Here is a 25,812-nt window from a genome sequence, read left to right on the forward strand (position 1 = left end):
TAGATGCAAAAACATTAACAAGTTGAAAGTGAAAGGATAAAAAAGAGGATATTCCATGTAAATAGTAACTAAAAGAGCTGAGGTGGTTATACCAAGATCATGCAAAACAGACTTTAAATTTTTTTAATAAGTTACAAGAGACAAAGAAGGACATTACGTATTAACAAAAGGTTCAATAAAGCAAGACGATGTAAGAATTATAAACATTTAAACACTTAGTAACAGGCCATCAAAATATATAAAGAAAAAATGGATAGAGTTAAAGGGAGAAATAAAGAGTTCTACAATAGTTGAAACTTCAATACCCTGCTTTCAATAATGAACAGAATAATCTGTAGTAGATAAGGAAATAGAGGACTTGAATATCACAATAAACAAAATACACCTAACAGACATAAAAAGAACACTCTACTTAACGACGACAGAATATACATTCTTTCCTGGTACACATAGTATATTCTCCCAACAACCAACACTATGACCAAGTGGATTTTATCTGGGAAATGCAAAGGAGGTTCAACATAAAATCAATCAATGTAATATATCGCATTAAAAAAAATGAGGGGAAAAAGACATGATCATCTCAATTGACACAGAAAAGGCACTTAACATATTACAATCCCTTTTCACGATAAGATCTCTCAGCAAAATAGTTATAGAGGGAAAATTCCTCAACATGATAAAGGTATTTGTGAAAAACTCACAGCTAACAATACTCTATAGTATAGCTTCCCTTCTATGATCATGTACAAGTCAAGGATGCCTACTTTCTCTGCTGCTATTCAACATTGTACTGGAAATTCTAACTAGAGCTATTTTTAAAAAGGAAAGAAAAAAGACTTGCAAGTTGGAAAGGAAGAGGTGAAACTATATCTATTCACATACAACATAATCATAAATATAGAAAATCCCAAAGAATCCACAAGAAATTTATTAGAGCTAATAAATTCAGCAAAGTTGCACGGTATAAGATCAACACACAAAAACCAGTTGTTTCTACACACCAGCAACCAACAATATGAAAAGAAAATTAAGAAAGCAATTCCACTTACAATGGCATCAAAAAGAATTAAATACCCTGAAAACTAAAAAACATTGCTGAAATTAATGAAGACCTAAGTACATAAAATGTAATTCTGTATTCATGGACAAGGATACTTAAAATTAAGTTGCCTAAACTACCAAAAGTGATTTACAGAAACACAACCTCTATCAAAATTACAACAGCCTTTTCTTCAGAAATGTAAGAGCTGATCCTCAAATGCACTTGGAATTTCAAGGGGCCCAGAATAGCCAAAACAATCTCGAAAAAGAATAAAGTCGGAAGACTCATTTCAAAAGTTACTACGTTATAGCAATTAAAATATGATGTTACTAGCGTAAAGACAGACATACAATTCAATATAATAGAATAGAGAGCCCAGAAATAAACCCTCACATATATGGTCAGTTGATTTTTCAACAAAGGTGCCAAGACCATTCAATGGGGAAGGGACACTCTTTTCAACTAATAGTGCTGAAATGACGCTATCCACATGCAAAAGAATGAAGTTAGGTATGGCAGTGGTGACGAATACATAACATTGTGAAGGTACTTACTGCTATGGAACTTTAAACTTACAAATTATTAAAATGATAACTATGTGTGTTCTACCACAATACGTCCCCCAACTCCCCAAGTAGAGAGAACCCAGTGAGCAATTTGATTGGCAAGTAGAAGGAAAGGGACTCTTAGAATAATATTCAAGTTTTCTGGTAGGCAGGGGCTGCGTCGTGAATGTTGCCGTTCGCCTAGAAGAGGACTGCAGGAGGTCCGCAGATGAACTTGAGATCATTAAAGATACAGTGGCATTAGGACAGTCAATGAAGATGTCTTCTAGGCCGTGGGCCCTGGGGCTCAGGAGAGCCTGCTGGGTTGGCGAGAGAAATTTGTGAATGGTCACCTAGGCAGGACTCACCAAAGCTTCAATGCAGAGGCGCCCTTTCAAGCCCATGACAGCAGCAGAGTGTTCGAGGCCCCGCTCCAGAGGAGCCGCTGAAAAGCCGGAAGCCCGAACACTGCGGAGCCTCCGCACCCCAAGTCGCAGGAGCAGACGCTTGCTCCTGGAGTTCCCTGCACTCCGATCACACTCCGCCCCCAGCGTGGAAAGTCCCTCTCGTGGCCCCGTCGTCCTTCGAGCCTTCCGATTGGCGGAGAGGACCATGGGACCTGGAAGTTGTCCCTGTCCGACGAGGGCTGCCCTTCCGGTTCCGTTGGGTCCCCCTTTGGCTCGGGTTCCCTGCCCCTCCCCCTTTCCGGAGCCCCGAGGGGCCGGAGCTCCTGGCTGTGCCGGATACCGACCGCGGCCTTCCCCTGGGTCTGTAAGTGCGAAGGCGGCCGGAGAACCGGGCAGGGGTACGGGGTCTCTCAGGATGGAGGCCCCTTGGGGCCCTGGATTGGCCAGGACCTGTACTGGGATGGGGGCCGAGGGGCTGGCCTAGGCCTGGGGGGAATTTAAGGAGCCTTTGGCCCAGCCCACGCTGCGCCCCGCCCCTTTCCCTTCCTCCTTTGGAGTGGGGAGCTTTAGGATGCTCCAGGGACCTCTTCCTGGGACCCCAGCCGAGGGCCCAGCATTTGGCTTGGATGCCCGACTCTGGCATCTTGTAGGAAGTGCCAGAGCTGAGGCCCAGGCAAAGGCCTTAGTGCCAGCCCGCGGGAATCACTGTGAGGTTACCCTTTTGCCAGGGTTTCCTGCAAATCGGCTACTGGCTACAGCACTTTATACTACTGGCGCTGTGCCAGGAGCTGTGGCTTCGTAAGATAGCGTTCCAATTTTTAGGGTCAAGTTTGGGAGCCAGGTATAAACAAATAAGTGCTCCTACGGTATATTATGTATGAGTCATATATGTATTAACTGCTCAAGGGGCAGTTGCTGGGAAGACTGAAGAAAGAAAGTGACTTCTGAATTATATTTCTTGAGGAAGGTTGAGAAAGGCTTTTCAGGCAAGAAACAGTTGCAAGGCTGTGAAAGAATGACTGACTATAACTTGTGTGAAAAGATATGAAACTGGGAAAGTAGACCAAGGTCCAGATAGTGAAAAGGTCAATCCTAAAGGGGATGAATCCTCTTTGGAATTTTAAGGAGGAGAATGATATGGTTTAATCTGCAATGTAGAAAGCCATGTTATTCTGGAGGTCAGCCTATAAAGTAGAAATTTCTATAAACTGATTCTGGATTCTTTAGCTAAAGTCGAGGTATTCTTTTTTTTTTTTTTTTTGTAAGGAGTTATGAAATCAGCCTAGTGAGCGGGAGCGAAGTTCTGAAATCGAGTATGAATATAGCAAGTGTGCCATAGTGAATGGTGTGAATATTCCATAATAAATTGGCTGTTGAGGACAGAAAAGATATCAAAGCAGATTCCTAGGTTTTAGTCCTTTGGTGTTTGAAGGACATTGATGCCACTGTCAGCAATAAAGCCATAAGCTTAGTGTAGGTTACAGATTTATTTTTTGGATATGGTGAATTAAAGGTCTAATGGAACTGTCCATTGTAGAGTTGGAACTGCAGTTCTGCAGCTGAGCCTAAATATTGTGGCTAGCAGTAAAGGTTTGAGTCATCAGCATAGAGGTGGAAGCCATGGGAATAGTTGGCATCAGGAAGGTATTATTGAGATTGAAGGGAGTAATTTGGGGGAATGGTTGCATTTATGAAGCAGAAAGAGGAATCAAAGCTAGTAGTAGTTGGTGTAGTAGCAGAAACAGATACGGTATAAGAATACAGAATTCCTACAGCCAAAAAGACCCAGAAATCAAGAGAAGAGATTTTGAGAAGGGGCCACTGGGACAAATCATGCAGAACAAATAAAAGATTGCATTTTTTTTTATTAAGAGATCATTAGTGACCTTTTGAAAAGCAATTTTAGCATAGTGATGAGGTGATGATATATGAAATAATGGAGATCTCAACTGATTTGGTATTAAATGAGACTGAGAATAGGCCACATATGAAGGATATCACAGAGAACACTGACAGGCTTTATTTGTTTATTTACCTAAGGAATGCTAATAGAGCACATTCCAGGTACTGTTCTAAGCTCTTTTGTAAATGAACTTAATTTTTAAATTTAATTTACTTTAAAAGTAATTTAATTTCCCATAACAACCCTATGAAGTAATATTACTATTTGAGAGTTGGGAAAACTGAAGCATACAACTGGTTAAGAAACTTGACCAAGGTCACATAGCTAGCAAGTGGTTGAGCAGGGTTCTGATCCTAGGAAATACAGCTCCAGAATCCATGGTTTTGTACTACTGCAATAAGCAGTGATTGAATATGGGAGTCCAAGGAGTAGGAAATTTTTAAACAAAGGTAGGCTCATTGGTAGAAAATGGAGAGGCTTGGAAGGAGATCCAGATTGAGAAGAAGGTAAGTAATGGATTTATGTTTGTTATATATTTGTTTTTTATTTCTTTCCTCCTGTCTTAGATCCTTTTCCAATCTGTGCCATTTTAGGTCAGTTTCTTTCACAATTAGGTCAACATATGTCATGTTTCCATCTATCACTTACTATTTATAATCTGGTCTCTTCTTCAACTTCAGACCCACATCTAATTAGCTAATAGATCTTCCCCTTGATGTCATGCTGGATCCTCTGACTAAACATTTTAAGACCAGACCCATGACCATCCCCTCCAATATTCCCTAGCTCATTGAATGACACTCTCAAAGACATCCAGTCACTCTAACCAAATTTCTTGGAGTCATCTTGACCTTTCCTTTCGTGTTCTGAACCTTGGTCACCAAGTCCATCAGTTCATTGTTTGGAAAAATTCTCAATTCCGTTTCCTCTCTCCATCCATATTATTACTGTCTCTATTCAGGTCCTTGTCATTTCTATCTTGATCTGTCAGAGTAATAGCATACTAACAGGTTTCCTTGCCTCCACATCTACTTATCTTAGAGCCGTTCTCCACACATTTTTATTTTTGACTAATTGAGTTTTAGATGGTACAACAGTTTAGACATCATGCATTTCAAATGATGCAATAGTAGCATAAGGCAGGTATTTGGGGTAGTTTCAACTGAGGTTAAGTTTGGTTAAGGTTGGCCATGAGAGTGAGGATTTAAGAATTTTTAAAATAGAGAAGGTAATAAAACACTGATAAATCAGACAGGCATTCTGAAGAAGTAAGCCTTCATAAAACACAGGGAAAAAAAATCAAGGATTAAGCTGTGAAGATTATACTTACTGTTATACAATTTTGTGAATCCTTGAGGAAGAGACCAGCAAAGAATGGTGGAAAACTGAGGCCAGTAGTTAAGTAACTTGCCCACTTCTGTACCACAGTTTAAAAAGAATGAACTAGATCTATAATTACTCAACATATATAGTTCCAAAAACAATAAATAAGAAAAGAAAGTTGCAAAAAATATGTATCGCTTATGTATAAGAAACATAATTTTATTTTTTATTTTCTGTGGGTAGACATATAAAAGTATTACTTCTAAAATGGGGTAATGGGCCCTGGCTGGGTAGCTCAGTTGCATAGATCATCATCCCCATATACCATGGTTGTGGGTTCTATCTCTGGTCAGGTCAGGGCACATACAAGAAGCAACCAATGAATGCATAAATAAATGGAACAACAAATCAACGTCTCTTTCTCTGTCTATCCCTTCCTCTCTCTCCCTTTTTTAAAAAAATATGTTTTTATTTACTTAAAAGGGAGAGAGAGAGAAATAGCGATGTGAGAGAGAAGCATCAATTGGCTGCCTCCTACATTCCCCTTACTGGGCATCGAGCCTGCAACAGGGGCATGTGCCCTGACCAGGAATCAAACCAGGAGCTCTCAGTCCATGGGACCACACTCAAACCACTGAGCTACACTGGCTGGGCATCTTCCTCTGTCTCTTTAAAATAAATAATTTTTTTTTTATCCTCACCCGAGGACATTTTTTCCTTTTTTTTTTGTTGTTGTTGTTGTTCAGATAGAGTGGGAGGGAGAGAGAGGAAGAGAGAGAGAGAGAAACATTGATGTGAAAGGGACACATCGAGTGGCTGCCACCCGCACGACCCAACCAGGGCTGGGGACAAACTGCAACTGAGGTACATGCCCTTAGCAGGAACCAAACCCAGGTTTCTCTGGACTACAGGCCGATGCTCTAACCGCTGGGCCAAACCGGCCAGGGCAATAAATAAAAATTTTAAATGGGGGGCAGGGAGAGTCATTAAGGACCAAAGTTAGAAAACCTTTAATACTGAGTGAAAAATAGCTGGGAAAGGGGACTTTTACTCTATCTAAAATGTTAAACATTTTTTCCAGAAAGGATATATTTCTGTATAAATTATGTAGAATAATTGGAAAATGCAAAGCAAAAGAGTGAAAACTTGGTGAATGTAGTGTTATGAAAGTTACCCAAAGAAGAAAAAGATTGAGGTTTATAAAGTCTGTAGTATATTATAACATCTTTAAAAATGGCATATAGTGTTAGAGAGATAAAGATTTCCAAGTAGTTGTGAGTACTGTTGAAAGATAAAGACACTTTTATGAGGTAGATGTGGAAACTGACATGCAGCGTGGGAGATTATTGTACAGAATAGAAAAGTTTTCCTTATCGTAGTTATTAGAGGCATTGGAGATAAGGAACTTGGGTATTTTCTCACTGCCCACAGCACACCAGTGAACACTGTCCAACCTAGAATATTCAGTGATCCTTTATGGTTATGCATGTTTGAACAAAGGGAAGTTTTCAAATGAGTTGACACATCTGTTACATCAAAATAATTATGGAAGAATTGTGCAATATAAACAAAGGGAAAGTGATCTTAAGTGATATTTGAGAAATCGGTCATACAAAACTTAATAGAAACTAGGAAGAATTCAGATTTAATCCCAATAACCTAAGCAATAGATGATAAGGACCAGAACTACGGCAATGATAAGAAGAGAGAGAGAGAATTTGGAAATCGTTCTGAGGAAAGGATCAGGATATGGTGACCAAGTCGCTATTCTACATGATCAGTTCTTTGTTACTTTCTTCCTGTTACTAGAAGCTCTGCTATAATCTAGAATTATGTGAGTGGTTTTTCTGAAAATTATGAGTAATTACTACTATGCTTAAAAATGTTAACTACAATTGGGGATTCTGTAAATTAATTATATTTGTGATTTTTATTCTCTTATTTTCAAATGAATTGTTTCAGTCTAAAAAGATAAATACACAAAAGATGGAAAAACAACAGTTAAAATAGGTGAGAAAGCAAGGTAAAACAATGAATAAGGGAATAAAATACAAACAGGGATATGATTAATACATAAATGGCTTACTATTAAAGTTCTCTAGACTTTACATAGATAAGACTTTATTTTGTACTTTTTGTTTTTAAACATAAACCTTTTTCCGTGGCCGGTTTGGCTCAGCAGTTAGAGCATCAGCCTGTGGTCCAGAGAGACCTGGGTTCGGTTCCCACTAAGGGCGCATACCTCGGTTGCAGTTTGTCCCTGGCCCTGGTTGGGTCGTGCGGGAGGCAGCCACTCGATGTGTCCCTTTCATGTCGATGTTTCTCTCTCTCTCTCTCTTCCTCTCTTTCCCTCCCACTCTATCTGAACAAAAAATGAAAAAAAAAAAAAAGTCCTCAGGTGAGGATAAAAAAAAGTAAAAATAAAATAATCATAAACCTTTTATTGAACTAAATACACGAAAGTACATAAATCATAAGTGTACAGCTGAATAGTTATAAGGGAAATCTGAACAATTCCACAGTTAACATTATCCCTGCAATTAAACTTCAGCTAGCCTAGTTGTTTGACACATGATTTGGGCATCACAAAACTTGGGTAGGATTTCCAGTTCTAATACTTAATACTTTCTACCTCTTTTAAGTTGAGGAAGTTATTTAGTTTCTTCATATGCAAAATGGGGGTAGTAATAATACCTGCCTTACACAGATTTTGAGGATTAAGTGGGGTCAATTTAGGTAAGGCATTTAGGAATATACCTGGTAGAAAGCAAGGTTTTAGTAAATATTAGCTATCATTCCCCTAATTTTTAAATAAAATTGAGCCAGTTCATAAGAAACACAATTATTTCCTTTCATTTTGTTATTTTTAAAAAGTAACAACAACAAAAATGTTTGTTTAAAATTTGGTTTTAGCCTGGTTGGTGTGGCTGAGTGGTTGAGCATTGACCCATGCACCAACAGGTCGCCAGTTCAATTCCAGGTCATGGGCCAAATCCCCAGTTGGGGGGCATGCAGGAGGTGGCCAGTTGATGTCCTCTCACATTGGTGTTTCTCTCTCTCTCTCCCTCTCCCTTCCTATCTCTCCAAAATAAAATAATAAATAACAAATAAGAAAATAGTTGGATATTTAAAAAAAATTTTTTTGGTTTTATATTGTTAAACCTATTTTGAAAATAAACAGTAGCAGGAAATTTTCCCCAGGGCACTCAAAAGATGATATCCTGATAATGAAGAGTATTTCTGTCATAGCTCAATAATAATTCATAGGGAATATTAAGAGTTCATTATTCTGCTGGGTTTTGTTGAATAATTTGTGTAAAAAGTAACAGTTGGTCCCTGCCCTCATAATTACCAGTATACTGGAAAGAGAAACTAGTGATGGGCAGCAAGGAAGGGATAAACTGTGTGGCTTGGAAATAAGGGTTTATCAACGGGAAATAATAAAGTGGGCTGACACATACTGGAGAAAACTTCTTAAACAGAATAAATTTCCCCATATTCTTGATCTATAGTAGACCAATCAATGCAAGCACTTTACTGGATACCTGTTTAGCTGCTCCTTTTGGTTAATTTTAGTGAGACAGTTGGATAGGAGGTAGTAAAGGTAACTTCCAGCTCCTCATTTTTGGAGCTTCAAGGGACAGTGATCCCTGAGTATAGTTGTCTAAATAAAACATTATGAGTACTGTCACACTACAGATGGAAGCCATCACTGCTCATTTTAGGGGGTGAATGGGAAAATAGTGACCAGAGGGTAGACTAAGGACAAGCTAAACTCTAAAAAAGAATGCCCCTTCTGTGTGGCTACCTGAAAGGCCATTTTTTAGTTCTGATTTTAAATTGGGACATTCATTCTTTCCAGGATGACTATATTAAGCTACTGTATTTGCTATAACTGACCAATGATAATATAATTTTGCTTTTTTTTTACTGATATATATTCCCTGCATCTCCTAGATTTTTCCTTTTTATCTGATATTCACCATCTTTCTCTGATACAACGTTTGCTTCTCTACATCCCTCTTCTCTCATCTTCATAAGTGATTTTTCATTATCTGGACATTCAGAATGCCATACAAGGAAAAAGCTTTTAACTTATGTGTGTATATTTTTAACATTCCTGTACTATACCAGGTCTCCCTCCTAAATTTCACCTTTCTTTCAATGACAGTTTCATTCAGCTGAACTCCTAAGTCTAGAACATTTACACATTCCTTTTTCTCATTCTCTGTATCAAGTTACCAAGGTCTATGAAATATCTTGTTATTTTTCTTTGTTCTATATTCCCATTTTCCTTCCTTTCTGGGCTCTCATGGCCTCAGAACTGTAATGGTTCTGCAGACGCTGGGCTGCTTTCTGTAACATCAATTCCTCTTCCTTACCACAGCCAAACTAATCCTATGGTTTCTGCAAACACCAACTGAGAACTGTCGTGTGTTTAGCACAATATTATGTGGCAGGAGTACACACCAGTTTGAACAGAAGAGAGTTTGGCCAGTAATGTGGCTACAGTAAGTAGAATTTGAAACAAAAGGAAAAAGTATGTGGCTGTAGAAGATGCAAGCTCCCAACATTTGCCCATTTAACAGGATGGAGATGTTTCCCTAATGCCATAAAGCTTGCAGTTTGGATGGGAAGGAACAAGTGTTTAATTAAAGGATTTTGAGTGTTATGCTAGAAGTACCAAGCTATGGGTCCAGTAGAGAAAACTTTTAGTCTAAGCAGAGAAGGGCCTCTCAGAGGAAATAAAGGAGTCAGAATTGGCAAGGAGTAGTGTTGTAGACTAAAGAAATAACTGTGCTAAGGCTTGGAGTCAATAGAGTGCTATCATGCACCAGGCACTGAGCATTACAAGTAAGCCTGGACTCCACACTCAGGAACTGGTGTTCTTTGAACATTTGCAGGTCAGTATGATATAAGATATAAAAATTGGGCTTTAGGGTCCAGATGTGGCCAGGAGCAGCTGGTTATCTCATGATTCTCAACTAGCGTTGATGAATGCTCAAAATTCAAGGTAGATTTATTGATGCACTGAGATTGTAGAGCTATTTCTCAAGGTACACCTGATGTATCTACTGATCTTATAGAAGACTGGTGTACAGACAGAGAGTGCCAATTTATTATTTTTACAATGGCTGATGGACTGGAATTATGTTGGCATGGCTAATTCATCCTTCCCTTTAAAGATACACAGGGGAAGCCAAATTATCAGAAAATTATTTGGAGAGATGGAATCAGAATATGGAGACTTTCTCCAAAGGAATCGCTCTATAAAGGGACAAATATGCAGGGAGTTTTGGCAAAGACACCTTCTCCGTAGTTGAATGCGTTATGCCAATGTTTATCTTAATTATTATTAGGTTTACTTAATCAGTTTATACTCAATAGGTTAGTCTTCACCCAAAAGACAATGTGGAGTTCCAGAAGGATTTTAGGCAGGGGTTGGATATAATCAGATCTGTATTTTTGAAAGATGTCATGGTGGTGTAGGAGTTGGATTAGAAGGAATGGAACCTGGAAGCCAAGAAACATTTATGAATTCAGGTTCTAGGTGTCCAGTTGATGAGTAATAATGTATGAATAGGGGCAAAGAAGAAAGAACAGAATCTAATAAAGTTAATTAGATCTTCACTTGTATTCAGATTCCCACCAAGTGTCTCATTTTCTTTTCTATGTCCAATATTTTATTTACTTTCTAAATCAAGAAATGTTTCTTAAGAGAAAATTAGATTTGTCCAATGCATAGGATAAACATTATCCTTTCAGGTCAGTAACTTTCATTTTATCGCAGAAATACTTGTGTGAATAAATATACATCATTTTAAACAGAAGAGGTTTGCCCAGGAATGGGGGAAGCAATGTCACTGCAGTTCTTTAATATACAAAGCAAAAGAACAGTGTTTTGTCTTTGAAGAAGTAGGTTCACCGTATCATGCAAAAGAAAATAGTTACTTCATTATTACTTGTTGGGATGTTTTAGTTTGTTTCTGAAACCTGAATGAATTTCCATTTGAGAAGCACAAAAAGCTCTTGGAGTAACTCAAGCACTGTTCTTGTATCTTAAAGAATTGAATGAATGCCAAGCTATTTATACTGATACAAGCCTACTCCTTAGGTGCAACTAACAATTGATGTTGGCAAGGAGTAATTTTTAAGAGCCTTTGAAAGCTAGTATAGTGTTTCCTCTCTCAAGGAAAATTTCATTTGGATACATACAAAGAGATATGACAACACAAATTTAGTTTTGGAAAGAAAATCCAGGTTTCTTCATTGTTTGAATTTTCTTAAATTCATCCTTTTTACATTTCTGTTCTTTAGGTCTGCCAAAATGTCTGAAAGATCAGATCTCCTTCACTTCAAGTTTGAAAATTATGGAGATTCAATGTTACAAAAAATGAACAAATTAAGAGAAGAGAATAAATTTTGTGATGTTACAGTTCTCATAGATGATATTGAGGTACAGGGGCATAAAATTGTGTTTGCTGCAGGTTCCCCTTTCTTAAGAGACCAGTTTTTACTGAATGATTCCAGAGAGGTGAAAATCTCCATATTACAGAGTTCCGAAGTGGGGAGACAATTGCTCTTATCCTGTTATAGTGGTGTGCTGGAATTCCCTGAGATGGAACTGGTAAATTACTTGACTGCTGCGAGTTTTCTTCAGATGAGCCACATTGTAGAACGGTGCACACAGGCCTTGTGGAAGTTTATAAAGCCAAAACAACCAATGGATAGTAAAGAGGGATGTGAACCGCAGAGTGCTTCTCCCCAGTCAAAAGAACAGCAGGGAGATGCCAGAGGCTCCCCAAAGCAGGACTCACCTTGTATTCATCCATCTGAAGACAGTATGGATATGGAGGACAGTGATATTCAGATTGTTAAGGTAGAATCTATTGGGGATGTATCAGAGGTTAGAAGTAAAAAAGATCAGAACCAGTTTATTTCTTCTGAACCCACTGCTTTACATTCATCAGAGCCCCAGCACTCCCTGATAAATTCAACTGTGGAAAACAGAGTAAATGAAATAGAACAAAACCATCTCCACAATTATGCCCTCTCTTACACAGGCAGTGATAACATCGTCATGGCCTCAAAAGATGTCTTTGGGCCTAATATTCGAGGTGTAGACAAAGGCCTACAGTGGCATCATCAATGCCCAAAGTGTACCAGGGTGTTCCGTCACCTGGAGAACTACGCCAACCATTTAAAAATGCACAAACTCTTTATGTGTCTACTCTGCGGCAAGACTTTTACTCAGAAAGGCAACCTTCATCGACATATGCGCGTGCATGCCGGCATTAAACCTTTCCAGTGTAAAATCTGTGGGAAAACCTTTTCTCAGAAGTGTTCCTTACAGGATCATCTTAACCTTCACAGTGGAGATAAGCCCCATAAGTGTAACTATTGTGACATGGTTTTTGCACATAAGCCAGTTTTGAGGAAACACCTTAAACAGCTGCATGGCAAAAACAGCTTTGATAATGCCAATGAGAGAAACGTGCAAGATCTCACAGTGGATTTTGATTCTTTTGCATGTACAACAGTCACAGACTCTAAAGGGTGTCAGCCACAGTCTGATGCAACACAGGTCCTGGATGCAGGTAAACTGGCCCAAGCTGTGCTGAACTTAAGGAATGATAGTACTTGTGTGAATTGAGTAAGGGGCTTTATGCTCAAAACTAGAACTGATGGAAAATGTGGCAATAGTCTGAGTCTTCTTAGGAGTGATTTTGCTAGTTTGACTTCTCCAAAGCCTCTGTGCAGGTTGTAGGAGTGAATCAAAGTACTAACAGACCAGGCAACTTATCACTTGGAGTGGTCTTGCCTTCCTTTTGCCCTCTCTCATTTTCTGTTTTGAATTATCTTGTGACTTCTGTCTTCCTTTCCTAAGGAGTATTCCATTTGTCTACCTAACATTGACTTATGTTTTAGACTGACACTATTTTTGGCTTTTCACTGGGCACATTCTGAAGGTACCAACAAGTTAATAATATCACCTGAACTCCACTAATGGATGCTATGCTAAGAGAAGTGAATAACATCTTTCTTTGGCAGAAAATAGGCTAAGATATAAAGCAATATTGCTATTGGCCTGAATATGTGATAGAACTTCTGGTTGCCTATTGATAATTCATCTATGTCTGGTCTGATGAATGAATGCATCTACTTCCTACCATTTGTACTTTTCTTGGAGCTGGCTATAAACAAGTATTTGAGGTTTTTCAGCACACTTTTCAACAGTATTATGGCCCATGACCTAACTTCATGTCACTGAATTGTTCACATAGACCAGAGCACAGTCTTTTCAGCAACATCTGCAGACACAGTAAGATATCACCATGAGAAGCATAATCAACAAAGGATAGAAGTACAGTTGTACATCAGTTTTACATGGAAGTCTTCCTCAAAAGAAGCCAAATGCTTATAATTAATATGTAACTTACTTGTTGATGCTTTTTAACTCAGGATGGCTCCAAGCATGCTAATGTATAATAGTCTCTCTAAAAAAAAAACTATTTGGGAGTCAGTCTTTGGACTGTTTTAGAGGTTAGCTATCAGAGAGGTATTTAGCCATCAGAAAGGTGTTTGGCCTTCAGAGTTTTGTCCAGTATATTCTAAGAGTCTCTGAATTCTCACTTTCTCATGAATCTGAATTTCTGAAATGGATGAAAAAAGTGAGTCATGGAATGAGCAATCAGGCTTTTGCATTCAGATATTCCTACACAGTCCCACCTTGCCATGTTTGATAGATCGCTAATGCAAAGTTTATCTTCCAGTATGGTAAAACAGAACTACTGTTTGTCCTAAAGCACATGTTATAGTTCAGAAATAAAATTTTGAGTCATATTAGTTTCTGGCCCATGAGTTAGATATAGGTAATAGGAGTATTAGAGTCCTTTAGAGAGTCTTAAGAGAGCATATACTCCACCTCTTTTTTTTGGGGGGGGGGGGATCCAAAGAGGTGGCCTGGCCAAGGTTGGCCAAAGTAGATAAGTGACTAAATATGACCAAATGTATCCTCATTTCTTCTCACTATCCTTTGGCTTAAAAAGATTTTGTACACGATCAAGGACACATTAGCAAAAAGCTCACCTTTGTGAATCCCTATTGGCTTTCTGAGACAGCCTGCATTTTGCAAATATCACAGAAGGATTTATTTTTGTTACTTATTTTTTAGTTAGAATGAAGATTACATTATTCCCAAGCCAAGTGACTGATGTGCTGTGTATTGGTTAGCGAGGGTAAGAATAAATATGTAAAGGATCTAAATGTGACACTGATCTTGTCTGGAAACAGTGTTTATTTAATTTCCATCAGGATTCTGTTTTTATTTTTAAGCTATGAGAGTACATGTACAGATAAACCAAAAATTAGGTCTAACTTGAGTAGTCAGAGTTGTTGTAATTTGATATAATTACATGTGAATCTGATTTGAGGTATAATTTCTACCTTTTGTTAAAAGATTTAAAATGAGAATAAAATTGAGTGATAAGACTAAAAGGTATTTTATGACTAAGGTCACTCATTATATGGTCTATTGATGCTGCCTAGCATTCTGATTTTTATATGACTCAGCCAAAGACTACCAATTCTATGCAACAGTGAGACACTACCATGTTAACCAACATTCACTGTTTCCTTTGAACATCATTTCATCGCGGAAAATTCATGTTGGAGTGCTTCCGTTGCTTACATTCATGTCCTATTTTTGTTGCTGGTTTAAAGACTAAAAGGCATGGGTTCAAATAGATTGGTCTCTTTGGTTGGAGACTATTTCTGGGTTCATATAGCCATTCAAGAAACATCTGTTAAGCACCTACTGTTGCCAGACACTATGCTAGATGCTGAGGATATGAAGGTAAGATTGCAATGGTCCCTGCTCTCACAGAGTTTACAGTCTCATGTGGTTTTAGGGAGCTAAGATATCAATTTTATTTTATACTAAGAATAATAAAGGAAACTACCTTGCTTTCTTTGATCACTTAAAATCAGCATCTTACGGTTTTGTATCAGTAAAAGCTATAGTTCTCATCTTTTGTAACTGCAAACCACTGAAGTGATTTCCAGTCTCCTCCATTTCTCGGCTGGAGAGGTGTTCTGTTTCTGTGAGACATTTTCTTAATTTTGGTGGGATTTGACTTTTCTCCTTTGTTTATACATGTTTCTTAGATTGTACTGCAAAGTGGTCAAGTTATTGATATTAAATACGTTTTATAGAGGAAGCTTTTTAAAAACCTTAGTTATTCAGCATTTGTATTTTATGGATCCCCAGGATAACTAAAAAGGGGAGAATGCTCCCTTTACCGTAGTTGTTTTTTGTTTTGTTTTTAAAATACTGTATCACAGTTATTTATTTATTATTTAATTTTAAAGACATACTCCAAACCGAAGCAGCTCTGAGGTAAATCAGATGTGGTTTTAATTTGTTTTAGTTTCTTTTTTAGAAAATCTGTAAGTGGAAGGTGACCAGTGTCACTACTTTTAAATATTGTCCTAAACAACAACCTAGAACATTTTATTTCAGCTGGTGAATAGCTGTTCTAAACCTGTTGTATGTTAGACATACTATGAACTACCTCTTCACTTATTATGGGGAAGTTTCCTTAATAAAAGTGTGACAATTAAAGCTCTGGTGTGAGTGGTTTATTTTCTTTCCCCTCCTTTCCTTTTCAATTGCTTGAATATGAATACAGGAATGCTTTTTTCATTCCTACCTTTAAAACACATTAATCAAATGTGCTGAACTTGGCTTCAGAAGCAAATATGGGTTAACTAGAAATTGTTACTAGGTCAGTTACTTCAATGAGAGCCTGTTGACTACAGGGTAGAGCGACTGCTTTTAAGAACTGGTTCAGACATTCCTTCATTTGACAAATACTTGGATGCCTTCTCATTGCTAGACTTGGGGAATGCAAAGACCAATAAGGCACTGCCCTAAATACCTCTGCCTAGATAGGATGCAGATCTCAATCCTGGAATGATAATTGCAATAATGAAGGCAGCCAAAAGGTTGATAGGCTCCCAACTGAGAGCCAGCTAATTCAGGGCAGTTCAAGGTGGCTTTAAGGACGATGGGATTTTGAAGGATAAATGGGAGGAGGGATCGGGCATTCGGGGGGAAACAGGAGGGCCAACAGTTTAGATGGAAGGCTTGGGTGTACCAGGAAACGGGGCGGGGGTGGGGGGTGAGAAGGAAGCGGTAGATTCAAGGAGGAGGGATCTCTGGATAGGGCCAGATCCCGACGGGGCATTAGGTAGGCAATCTTGAATACTAATCCCTACGGCAGTCTCCTCTCCTTTCCTCTGTCACCTTTTAAATTGTCGATGGCCCAGGAAAGGAGAGGACCCGGCCCACAGTGATCCGTGAGGCCTCCCAGTGGTCCTGGCGCAGGGCATTCTGTCTGCTAGACGCGCTGTACCCCAACTTCGTAACCCGCCTGCGATTCGGAGGTTGGGGAGAACTCACGAAGGGGAATGGCTGGCTGCGGATACTGGGACTGGAGAGATGCGATTTGCCAGAATTCGGGCATCTTTCTGTCATTCCGCGGGGGTGGGAGAGTGTGGAAGGGAGGTCTCGGGATGTCCTTCCGGGACGCCTAGCCCGCCCAGGAGGGCTAAAGCTAGTTGACACCGGATGTGTTTCCTCGCAGGCTAAGTCCAACTTCCGGTCCGGGCCGCCTCTGCCGCGGAAACCTCGGTTCTGGTTTTCGGAGTGGGTGAGTGAGCGAGCGAGCGAGCGAGCGCGAGGGAGACTCGGGCAGGTGGGGAAGCCGCAGGAGGAGGAAGAGGAGGGCGGCTGGGCGCCGTCTGCGAGTGGCTAGACCGGTGCTGCAGACACCCGGCCGGCAGGGCCGAGGTCCTGGCAGGCTTGGTGGGGAGGACCTGTGGCGAGCTGGCGGATCTTCCAGGCCACTGGGGTCCGGATTCAGTTCAACAGATGTTCCTTAAGCTGCTTCTGCTCCGTGCCGGTCTGCAGTGCTCGCTGCAGGAACTCAGATGAACCAGGCACTATTTAGTGATGTTCTGGAAGCAAGCGACTGGGGGGGGGGGGGGTAGTCACAGAAGTCTTACTTGATTTGGGCTTTAAAGGAGCTAAATCACTAGCTGGAAAGAGTAGCTGGAAAAGCGAGTGTAACGTGCAGAGGTACTTTCGGGTCTTGTCTGGGAGTGATGAAAATCTGAATATCGAAGGAACTTCGATGAAAAAGAGTAGAGGACCCTGGCCGGTTTGGTTCAGCGCTTAGAAAGTGGGCCTGCGGTCCAGAGAGACCCGGGTTCGGTTCCCGCTAAGGGCACGTACCTCGGTTGCAGTTTGTCCCCGGCCCTGGTTGGTTGTGCGGGTGGCAGCCACTCTTGTGCCCTTTTCACGTTGATGTTTCTCTCTCTCTCTCTCCCTCTCTCTCCTTCCCACTTTCTGAACAAAAAAATGGAAGAATGTCCTCGGGTGAGGATAAAAAAAAAAGAAAAAGAGTAGAGGAAAAATAAAGGTATAAAGGTGTTTAGGGCCAAATCATGAAAGGTCTTTTATTTGCTAAGAAGAGTAGGCTGAATTGTCGTTAGAGGGAAGCAGAAAACGGGGGAAGAAGTTTTAAAAGATGTCAATTCTGATAGCACTCGGGAGGGTAGTTTGGAATATAGGAGACTGGTATCAAGAACTGTTGGAAGACATGGCAATGGTCCAGGTGAACAGAGTGATGGGGGGGTGGGGTGTCAAAGTTTGGAGATTACATTAAGGTTTCTAATGTAAGTTGGGAAACTGAAATCTTTTAGTAGTCCATGTTAACACCACAAGGCACATACATTTAGCCAAGGAGAAAAACATAGCTGTTAAGCACAATTCAGTATTATAAGTCCTGTAATAAAATATGAAAAATGTGCTGCGAGCCCTGGCCGGTTTGGCTCAGCGGTTAGAGCGTCGGCCTGCGGTCCTGAGAGACCCGGATTTGGTTCCCGCTAAGGGCGCAAACCTCGGTTGCAGTTTGTCCCCGGCCCTGGCCGGTTGTGCGGGTGGCAGCCACTCGATGTGTTCCTTTCTCATCGATGTTTCTCTCTCTCTCTCTGTTCCTCTCTCTCCCTCCCACTCTACCTGAACAAAAAAAAAAAAATGGAAAAATGTCCTCGGGTGAGGATTAAAAAAAAAAAAAGAAAAATGTGCTGCGAGATCATAGAGAAATGCATTTTAATTTTCTGGTTTTTGAGATGATGGCATAGGAGTTCGCTATTAGCACCCAGATTAGAATTTGAATATTCTTTTACCCAGTTCAGGTTTGGGATTTTTTATATTTGTTTGCTTTTACTATCACAGTGTAGGAAAGCATTCCCGGTCCTTATATCAATGTTTGTATTTTATTTTGCTTAGATTGTGACCATGGCTGCAGAGTCTGATGTTCTGCACTTCCAATTTGAACAGCAAGGAGATGTAGTCTTGCAGAAAATGAATCTCTTGAGACAGCAGAATTTATTTTGTGATGTGTCGATTTATATTAATGACACTGAGTTCCAGGGACACAAGGTGATTTTAGCTGCTTGCTCCACATTCATGAGAGATCAGTTTTTACTCACTCAGTCAAAACATGTCAGGATCACCATCTTGCAGAGTGCAGAAGTTGGCAGAAAATTGTTGCTGTCTTGCTATACTGGAGCACTTGAAGTTAAAAGGAAAGAGCTTTTGAAATACTTGACTGCTGCTAGTTACCTTCAGATGGTCCATATTGTGGAAAAGTGTACAGAAGCTTTGTCAGGATATCTGGAAATTGATCTTTCTATGAAAAACAACAATCAACATACCGACCTGTGTCAATCCTCTAACCCAGATGTTAAGAATGAAGAAGAAAATACAGATAAAGACTGTGAGATAATTGAAATATCAGAAGATAGTCCTGTAAATTTAGATTTCCATGTTAAAGAAGAGGAAAGCACTGCTTTGCAGTCTACAGTAGAGAGCTTGACATCAGAGAGACAAGAAACGAAGTCACCAGAGCTGTCTTCAGTTGATATAGGTTTTAAAGACAATGAAATTTGTATCCTTCATGTGGAATCTATCAGTACCGCTGGTGTAGAAAATGGGCAATTTTCACAGCCTTGCACCTCTTCAAAAGCAAGCATGTATTTCTCTGAAACACAGCATTCACTGATCAATTCTACAGTTGAGAGCAGAGTGGCAGAAGTTCCTGGAAATCAAGATCAGGGCTCCTTTTGTGGGAATACTGAAGGGAGTCATGGTACAGCGAATGAGATTCAGAATATGGAGGATGTTTATTCACTGAGGCACCAGTGCCCCAGGTGTCCACGAGGATTTCTTCATGTTGAAAACTATCTGCGCCACCTTAAGATGCATAAACTATTCTTGTGCTTACAGTGTGGGAAAACATTTACACAGAAGAAAAATCTCAACCGGCATATTCGAGGGCACATGGGCATACGGCCCTTTCAGTGTACTGTGTGCTTGAAGACATTTACTGCTAAAAGCACGCTGCAGGACCACTTGAACATACACAGTGGGGATCGGCCATACAAATGCCAGTGTTGTGATATGGATTTCAAGCACAAATCTGCCCTCAAAAAGCATGTAACCTCTGTCCATGGCCGGAGCAGTAGTGAAAAACTACCCATTCATGATCTCAAAAAGCAAAATCTGTTATAAATAGAATCACGCCTTGCTATGGAATCCAGATATTATTCTGGTAGGCAAGTCTTGCTATAGAAATGCAGCATTTGTAATACTGCATTTTCTCCTCATCGCTGGGTCTTGTCTTTGGTCTGCCTACACATTATTCTTCCTAAACGTATACTATGAATTCCAAAGTGTGGGAGACATGGTAAAGCAGATAGAATGTTATCTCATGTCTTGTATTATATAAGTCCCAGTGATATACCTGAAATATTCTTGATTCTAATGACAAGATCCAGCAGTATTTACATATTTGGATTTTGAGTCTCTAGATAATTGATGGAAGTCTAAGAAAATCTAACAATGTACTAACTGTAATGAATTAGGATAATGGGAAGGGAAAGTAAATTTTAAAGCACACTGTTATCCATTATTAGTCACTTTAAGAATAGATAGAACTAGTAAATTTTTTAACCAACTGCTTTGGGATTGATTGTAAACTAAATGCCAAGTTACCCGTTGTTTTAAAATATAAAAGAACACAATTCATATTCACTTGAGAATAGCAGAATTTCCTTATATATTTCTTAAAATACTATTTCCATGATTTGTTAATATACACATTTTGTAAATGATTAATTAGGCCCCAATGTCTAGATTTTATTTAATGCCGTGGCATCTAATAATTTTGTGGCCACTAAAATCATACCATTAGCTTGAAGCTCTAAAAAATTACTTTTTTAGAAACTGGAACTTTACCAAAAATATTTGTTCTACCCTTTTCTTTTTTTAATTTATTTAATTTTTTTAGTTAAATAATAAAATTGACCTTTGTCAATTTTGAATCTATGTAATAGAAATGGTGTGCTCAAAACACTTGTAGCAGACATCTCTGAGGTTATTAGACAGAGGAACACTTCCCATATCTAGCTGCTTCTCACTGCTCATTTCTTTTTTTATTTTATTTTATTTTTTTTATTGATTCCCAGAGAGAGAAGGGAGAGGGAGAGAGAGATAGAATCATCGATGAAAGAACACATCGATTGGTCGCCTCCTGCATGCCTCCAACTGGACCCACAACCTGGGCATGTGCCCTGACCCGGAATCGAATTGGCGACTTTCCGGTGCATGGGTTGACACTTAACCACTGAGCCACACTGGCCAGGTTTAATTCCTTTCTTGAATAGTGTTGCCCTCTGCTAAATGACTTGTTTCTGGTATACAGTTTCATGTATAGATTTGTGCAACCACCACATCCATCACCCCCCCAAAACTCCCTTATGCTGCCCTTTTGTAGTCAGTTCCTTCTCCTAATTCTAAACCCTGCCAGCAGTTCTCCATCGGTATAGTTTGCTTTTTCTAGAATATCACAAATGTAATCTTGTTGTATATGCCCTTTTGAGATGCTTCTTTCACCTAGCATTATGCCTTTGGGATTCATCCATGTTGTATGTATCAGTAGTTCATTCCCTTTCTTACTCTGAATTGTCAGTACATATTCATTTTTTTGCTATCACATGGGCACCATTAGTGTTCTCTTAATTATTAATAATTTTCATTAACATTAACTATCTTTAGAATTTTATGCTATATTTCCAGTAATGTGCCAAAAGCAAAACCATGACCATATGGTTGTTTTGCTGAGAATAATATTTCAGATTGTGTTATGAGCCATTGCTCTCTAATATCCTTGTCTATGTATAAGACAAAACTTTTTTTGTCATAACATAGATTAAACTATATTGCAGGGCAAATCATATTCTCTAAAAAACAGGAACCACTTTTAGTAATGAAGCCTGACTGGATATATCTTATTTTCAAGGTGTTGTATTCCTCTTCTACTCACCTCACCTTTATGTAGAATTTCTGCTATATTTAGTATCTGTTGAAGCCCTTCCATATTTTAATATGTAATATACTTTGTACCATTTATAAGAATTTTGTGATGAATCACATGTGGATTGTTATAAATGTTAATGATCTCTTTTGTGATACTTGTGAAAAATATATTTTCTATAGAATTTTAACTCTGGGAGAGACTTTAAAGTTAAAGTCCAGCTCTCATATTTGATAAGAAAGCTGACTTCATTCCCCACTTCCCACCCCAGTCACCATTTAGTATCATTGGACAGGTCACCTCTTCTTGAGCTTCTCTTAAATTTATATGCAAAATAATGACTTTGATCTTGATGATTTGTAAGATCATTTCCAGGCCTAAAAATCTGTGATTTTATATTTAAATCTTCTGGAGTTCCTAAGAACAGAGAAGAAGGAAAAGCAAAAAAGGAGAGTTTGGTGTCTAAATGTTGCTATTTGTGCACTTCATTGGAGATACTTTTTCTAAAGTAAATAGTGTTTTTCTTCCACTGGGGAACATGATAGTGCAGTGCTTAATTTTCTTTCTCATTTCATCCATGATTAGCCAGTTGTAGGCATGAAAACATTTTTCTATCAGAAATAGTTTGTGATTGAAATACTTTCCTTATTTTTGCTTTCTAGGGTAACATTTTGTCAGGGAGGGATGCAAATAGGGGTGGGTGAACAAATAGTAGTAAACTTTTTTGTTGTTTTAGGAATTATCTATCTTTAATGTTTAAAAATAACTATGGTTGAACTATATTTAAGTTTTATGTGTGCCTTGTAAAATTCTTGTGAAATTTTTTGTAAGCACCTTGAGATTTTTGCTTGGGGGGAAGGGGTGTTTTGTGAAAGTGATGGTTGTTATTTATTTATTTATTCCTGTTCAGTTAGTACAGAGTGATCTCAAAACATTTCTAGGAGAATGTCTGTTTGCATGATGTGCTTAAACAATTTCAGGAAAATGAAATCTTTTTAAAAATGCAGATACGACAAACTAAAGTGTTGAATGTATTCATTTAAACATTCACTTTTAGTTTGTGTTTTGATATGATGGAAAAAATGCAATATGTGTGTCTTCAGCTTCTTCATTTACTGCATTTTTGTATAAAAGATCTTGGAAAGGTAGTTGTTACTTTGGTGTAAGAGAAAATCCTTTCCCTTTTTCCTTGGATGTAACTATCCTATATGTTTACATATGAAATAAACTGGAGATGGGAATGGAGAGCTTTGTGTTTTGTCTACATCTCTGAATTTTAAAGAAGGAAACTATTTCTCCTGGCTATTCATTTAATCATTCATTCAACAAATATTTACAGAGTTCTTACAATATCTAGAAGTTATGTATACCAACAAAAATCCCTGCTCTTATGAAATTCTAGTGGAGGGAGACAAAATGTAAACAAGTAAGTAAAATTAATGTATGTCAGATTTTGGAAATGGAAAAAATAAAGCAGGGATTGCCAGAGAAGGAGAATACTGATTGTAATTTTAAATATAATGAGTGGTCAGGCCACCTTTGAAAAGTGTTAGATCATCATGTACAACTGTCCAGTAAAATAGAAAACAAACACATATATATGTACGTATATGTGTATATATACATATCTGTGTTGCTATACACACATACACACCCATCACTAGTTGAGTGGAAGACTGAACCAAATGAACCATTGTCAGGAATCCTAGGATTGTCATACATCATAAAGAGTAAAGTATAAAAATAATAAAAATGTAAGGGAGAACAGTCTTTCATGTGGCCATTGAATTAAAAAAACAACACGTTTTTTGGTCTTCCAGGCAGTAATAACCATATTTTCTTTAAAGCTCATTATAGTTTATAAACTACTTTCCCACATGTCTTCTAATTCATTGTGGGTTTACTTCATAAGTGCATTTGTCGGACATCTGTTTTTATATTGGAAAGGGCCTTGAGTTTAATGACAATTCATGGCCATTTTCTTAATCTGTTTTTCAGTTTCTCATCAGGAATAAAGAGTACATAGTATCTGCCTTTTAGGATTATTTTGACGATAAATGAAATATAAGTAAAAGTAGTAAAAATGAAAATTTTATTAACACAGGATCTGGCACATAGTAAGTAGTCCATACATATTAATTCCCCTAGCTCTATTCCCAGCCTATTTCTTCCTCTGTAAAAACAGAATAATTTCTACCTTGCACTTTACTGTGAAAAATCCTGCAACAAATATTTATGGAATTATTAATGCCAGAATTTGTGCTTGAATTTTGATGCCTTCCAGCTTCGGAGGAGTTCAGTTTTCTCTTTCATAGAGAGATATGTGTTATTGTCTGCCAAACAAATATTCCCTTTTTCTTTTTTTTTAAACGGAGATCGCTTGGCACCTAGACGGATTGAGTAATGGGGCAATATTTGATTGTGGGAAAGTGATAAGAATGCAATATAGTTGTATCCGGTTATGCTAAATGGATACCACGCTTTTCATGAGCGCAGTCAGACACAGGCTCTCACCAATGTCCAAGAAGCTGGCTGAAGGCGCAGATGAATGTGCAGGGAGTTTCCCATAAACCCCTTCGGCTTGCTTAGGCATTCTAACAGCACCTCCCACAGTACTCCGGGTCTCCCTAGTCACGTGATGGGGGTTCGGCTCCACCAGAGGAAAGCTGATGCGCAGTCTAGGTGACAGAGGCTACTACGCTTCCCTTCCACCGCCCCTACTCCCGATCTTGCGTGATCTCGCGTGAAGTGGGGAGTATCTTCTCGCGAGAGTTAGGTCAAGATCCCTCCAGGTCCGCCTCCGTGGTGAGGAGGAGGTGGAGGCGGAGGGAGGAGGAGGAGGCCCGGTTGCGGCCTCCGCCGCCGCCAACGGGGCTGTCCCTGTAGCTCCCGATGGAGTTTGAGGTCGTGAAACCGCCGCCGAGCTCTGCCCCGGCGAGACGAGGCGCCTCAGTCGCCGAGCCGCGCCGTCGTGGGGCTCCCGGGAGCGGCCCTTAGCGACCCCGCCCGGGCCCCCTCAGGTAGGGCGGGGGCGGGCACGATGCGGCTCGGGCCCCAGTCCGGGTCCCCGGTCCCTGGCGGTCGGGCGGGAGACCTGTCTCAGCCTGGGGCCTGTATACTGTCGTCGCTGGTGCCCGGAGGGTTGGGAACCGAGGGCCGCACCTGACACCCGGACCGGGAGTCCGGCGAGTGCGGAGGCCCCTCGCCTTGGTCGGGCATTTTCAATACCAAGGCCTGGCGCAAATGGCCACCTCCCTTCGACTGCTGCCGAGGGGACGCCTCTGACCCCTAAGGAATCCACCCGAGCAAAGGCCAGGCTTCCCTTCCCTTTCTACACCAGTTAGTAAGAGGCGGGTTGGAGGAGGCTCTCGAAACCAAGTACTCCAAGCTTTTCGGCTTTCTGCCCTGGGCTTCCCAAGGTCCTACAGCAGGGATGGTGGAGGCGAGATGAGTGGTTAATAGGGACCTGGCCAAACAATACCCTGGGAGGGTTTCACCTCCAGGGAGGGAGGGAGCGAGCCGGGCCAGAGTGGTCGCACAGTGGATGGGCCGAGCCCTGGCATGAAACAGCCAGGGAATTCTGCTACGGCTTTCTTCTTTCCCTCTTTCATTTTTCCTTCCTGGGGAAGCCTCTTCCACCATCTTAGAAGAATGGTAGAAAGCATCTTTGTTTCTCAGATGCAGATCGACTTTTCTCTGCCCTTAGCTTTCAGGGAAGGAGATGATGAGGGCAGCTGTCATTTACATCTTTCCAATCACAGAAGAGTTTTAAGATACCGGCAGATAGAACCTGGACACCAAAATAGTCCCAAGTAATCACTGACATAAACCAGATCTAATCTCGTGATTCCCAACCTGTTTTATATTTTCGATAACCACCTACGTTCCCTTTTAATTCCTACTCTCCATTTATCCAGGTCCCCTTTTAGTCCCTATTCTCTCCCTCCCGCTGTGACGAGAATGACTTTGTATCCCAAATAAAGTGCCTAAGTAATCTTTTCATTTTTGTACTAGTCAAACTTTTAAGTTCCAATTGGAACTTTTGATTAACCCGAGAAAGCTAATGTTGCTCTACTAAATTGCTATAATTACCCAAAAGCAAAGAAACAAATGTTTTAGTTACCCCGGGGAGCCTTTTTATAGT

The 25,812-nt window shown here is 39.8% G+C and overlaps 3 protein-coding genes across 5 annotated transcripts in view; all 3 read left to right on the forward strand.

Annotated features, from left to right (window-relative positions):
* The first annotated feature begins 2,303 nt into the window (after positions 1-2,303).
* On the forward strand, positions 2,304-13,393 carry ZBTB26 (zinc finger and BTB domain containing 26). The gene is made up of 2 exons (XM_036260805.1): positions 2,304-2,361; positions 11,542-13,393. The coding sequence occupies exon 2, from the start codon at positions 11,552-11,554 to the stop codon at positions 12,875-12,877; it is 1,326 nt and encodes a 441-aa protein (XP_036116698.1). The 5' UTR covers positions 2,304-2,361; positions 11,542-11,551; the 3' UTR covers positions 12,878-13,393.
* Positions 2,310-20,602, forward strand: ZBTB6 (zinc finger and BTB domain containing 6). 2 transcript variants are annotated; one of them, XM_036260807.1, is made up of 2 exons: positions 2,310-2,361; positions 18,581-20,602. In XM_036260807.1, exon 2 carries the CDS (start codon positions 18,590-18,592, stop codon positions 19,862-19,864), a length of 1,275 nt encoding a protein of 424 aa, XP_036116700.1. In that variant the 5' UTR covers positions 2,310-2,361; positions 18,581-18,589; the 3' UTR covers positions 19,865-20,602. The 2 variants fall into 2 exon arrangements, with proteins under 2 accessions (XP_036116700.1, XP_036116699.1); XM_036260806.1 differs by lacking the exon at positions 2,310-2,361 and adding an exon at positions 16,866-16,937.
* Positions 20,603-24,450: 3,848 nt separating this feature from the next.
* Positions 24,451-25,812, forward strand: part of RC3H2 (ring finger and CCCH-type domains 2) — a 54,566-nt gene continuing 53,204 nt past the window's right edge. Inside the window, exon 1 of one of the 2 annotated variants that reach the window (XM_036262068.1) lies at positions 24,451-24,688. The gene's annotated coding sequence lies outside the window, so the exon portion shown is untranslated. The remainder of the gene's footprint in view (positions 24,689-25,812) is intronic. The other variant, XM_036262066.1, reaches the window with a different exon arrangement.

This window comes from Molossus molossus, unplaced genomic scaffold (assembly GCF_014108415.1).
Source record: "Molossus molossus isolate mMolMol1 unplaced genomic scaffold, mMolMol1.p scaffold_m16_p_14, whole genome shotgun sequence".
NCBI lineage: Eukaryota > Metazoa > Chordata > Mammalia > Chiroptera > Molossidae > Molossus > Molossus molossus.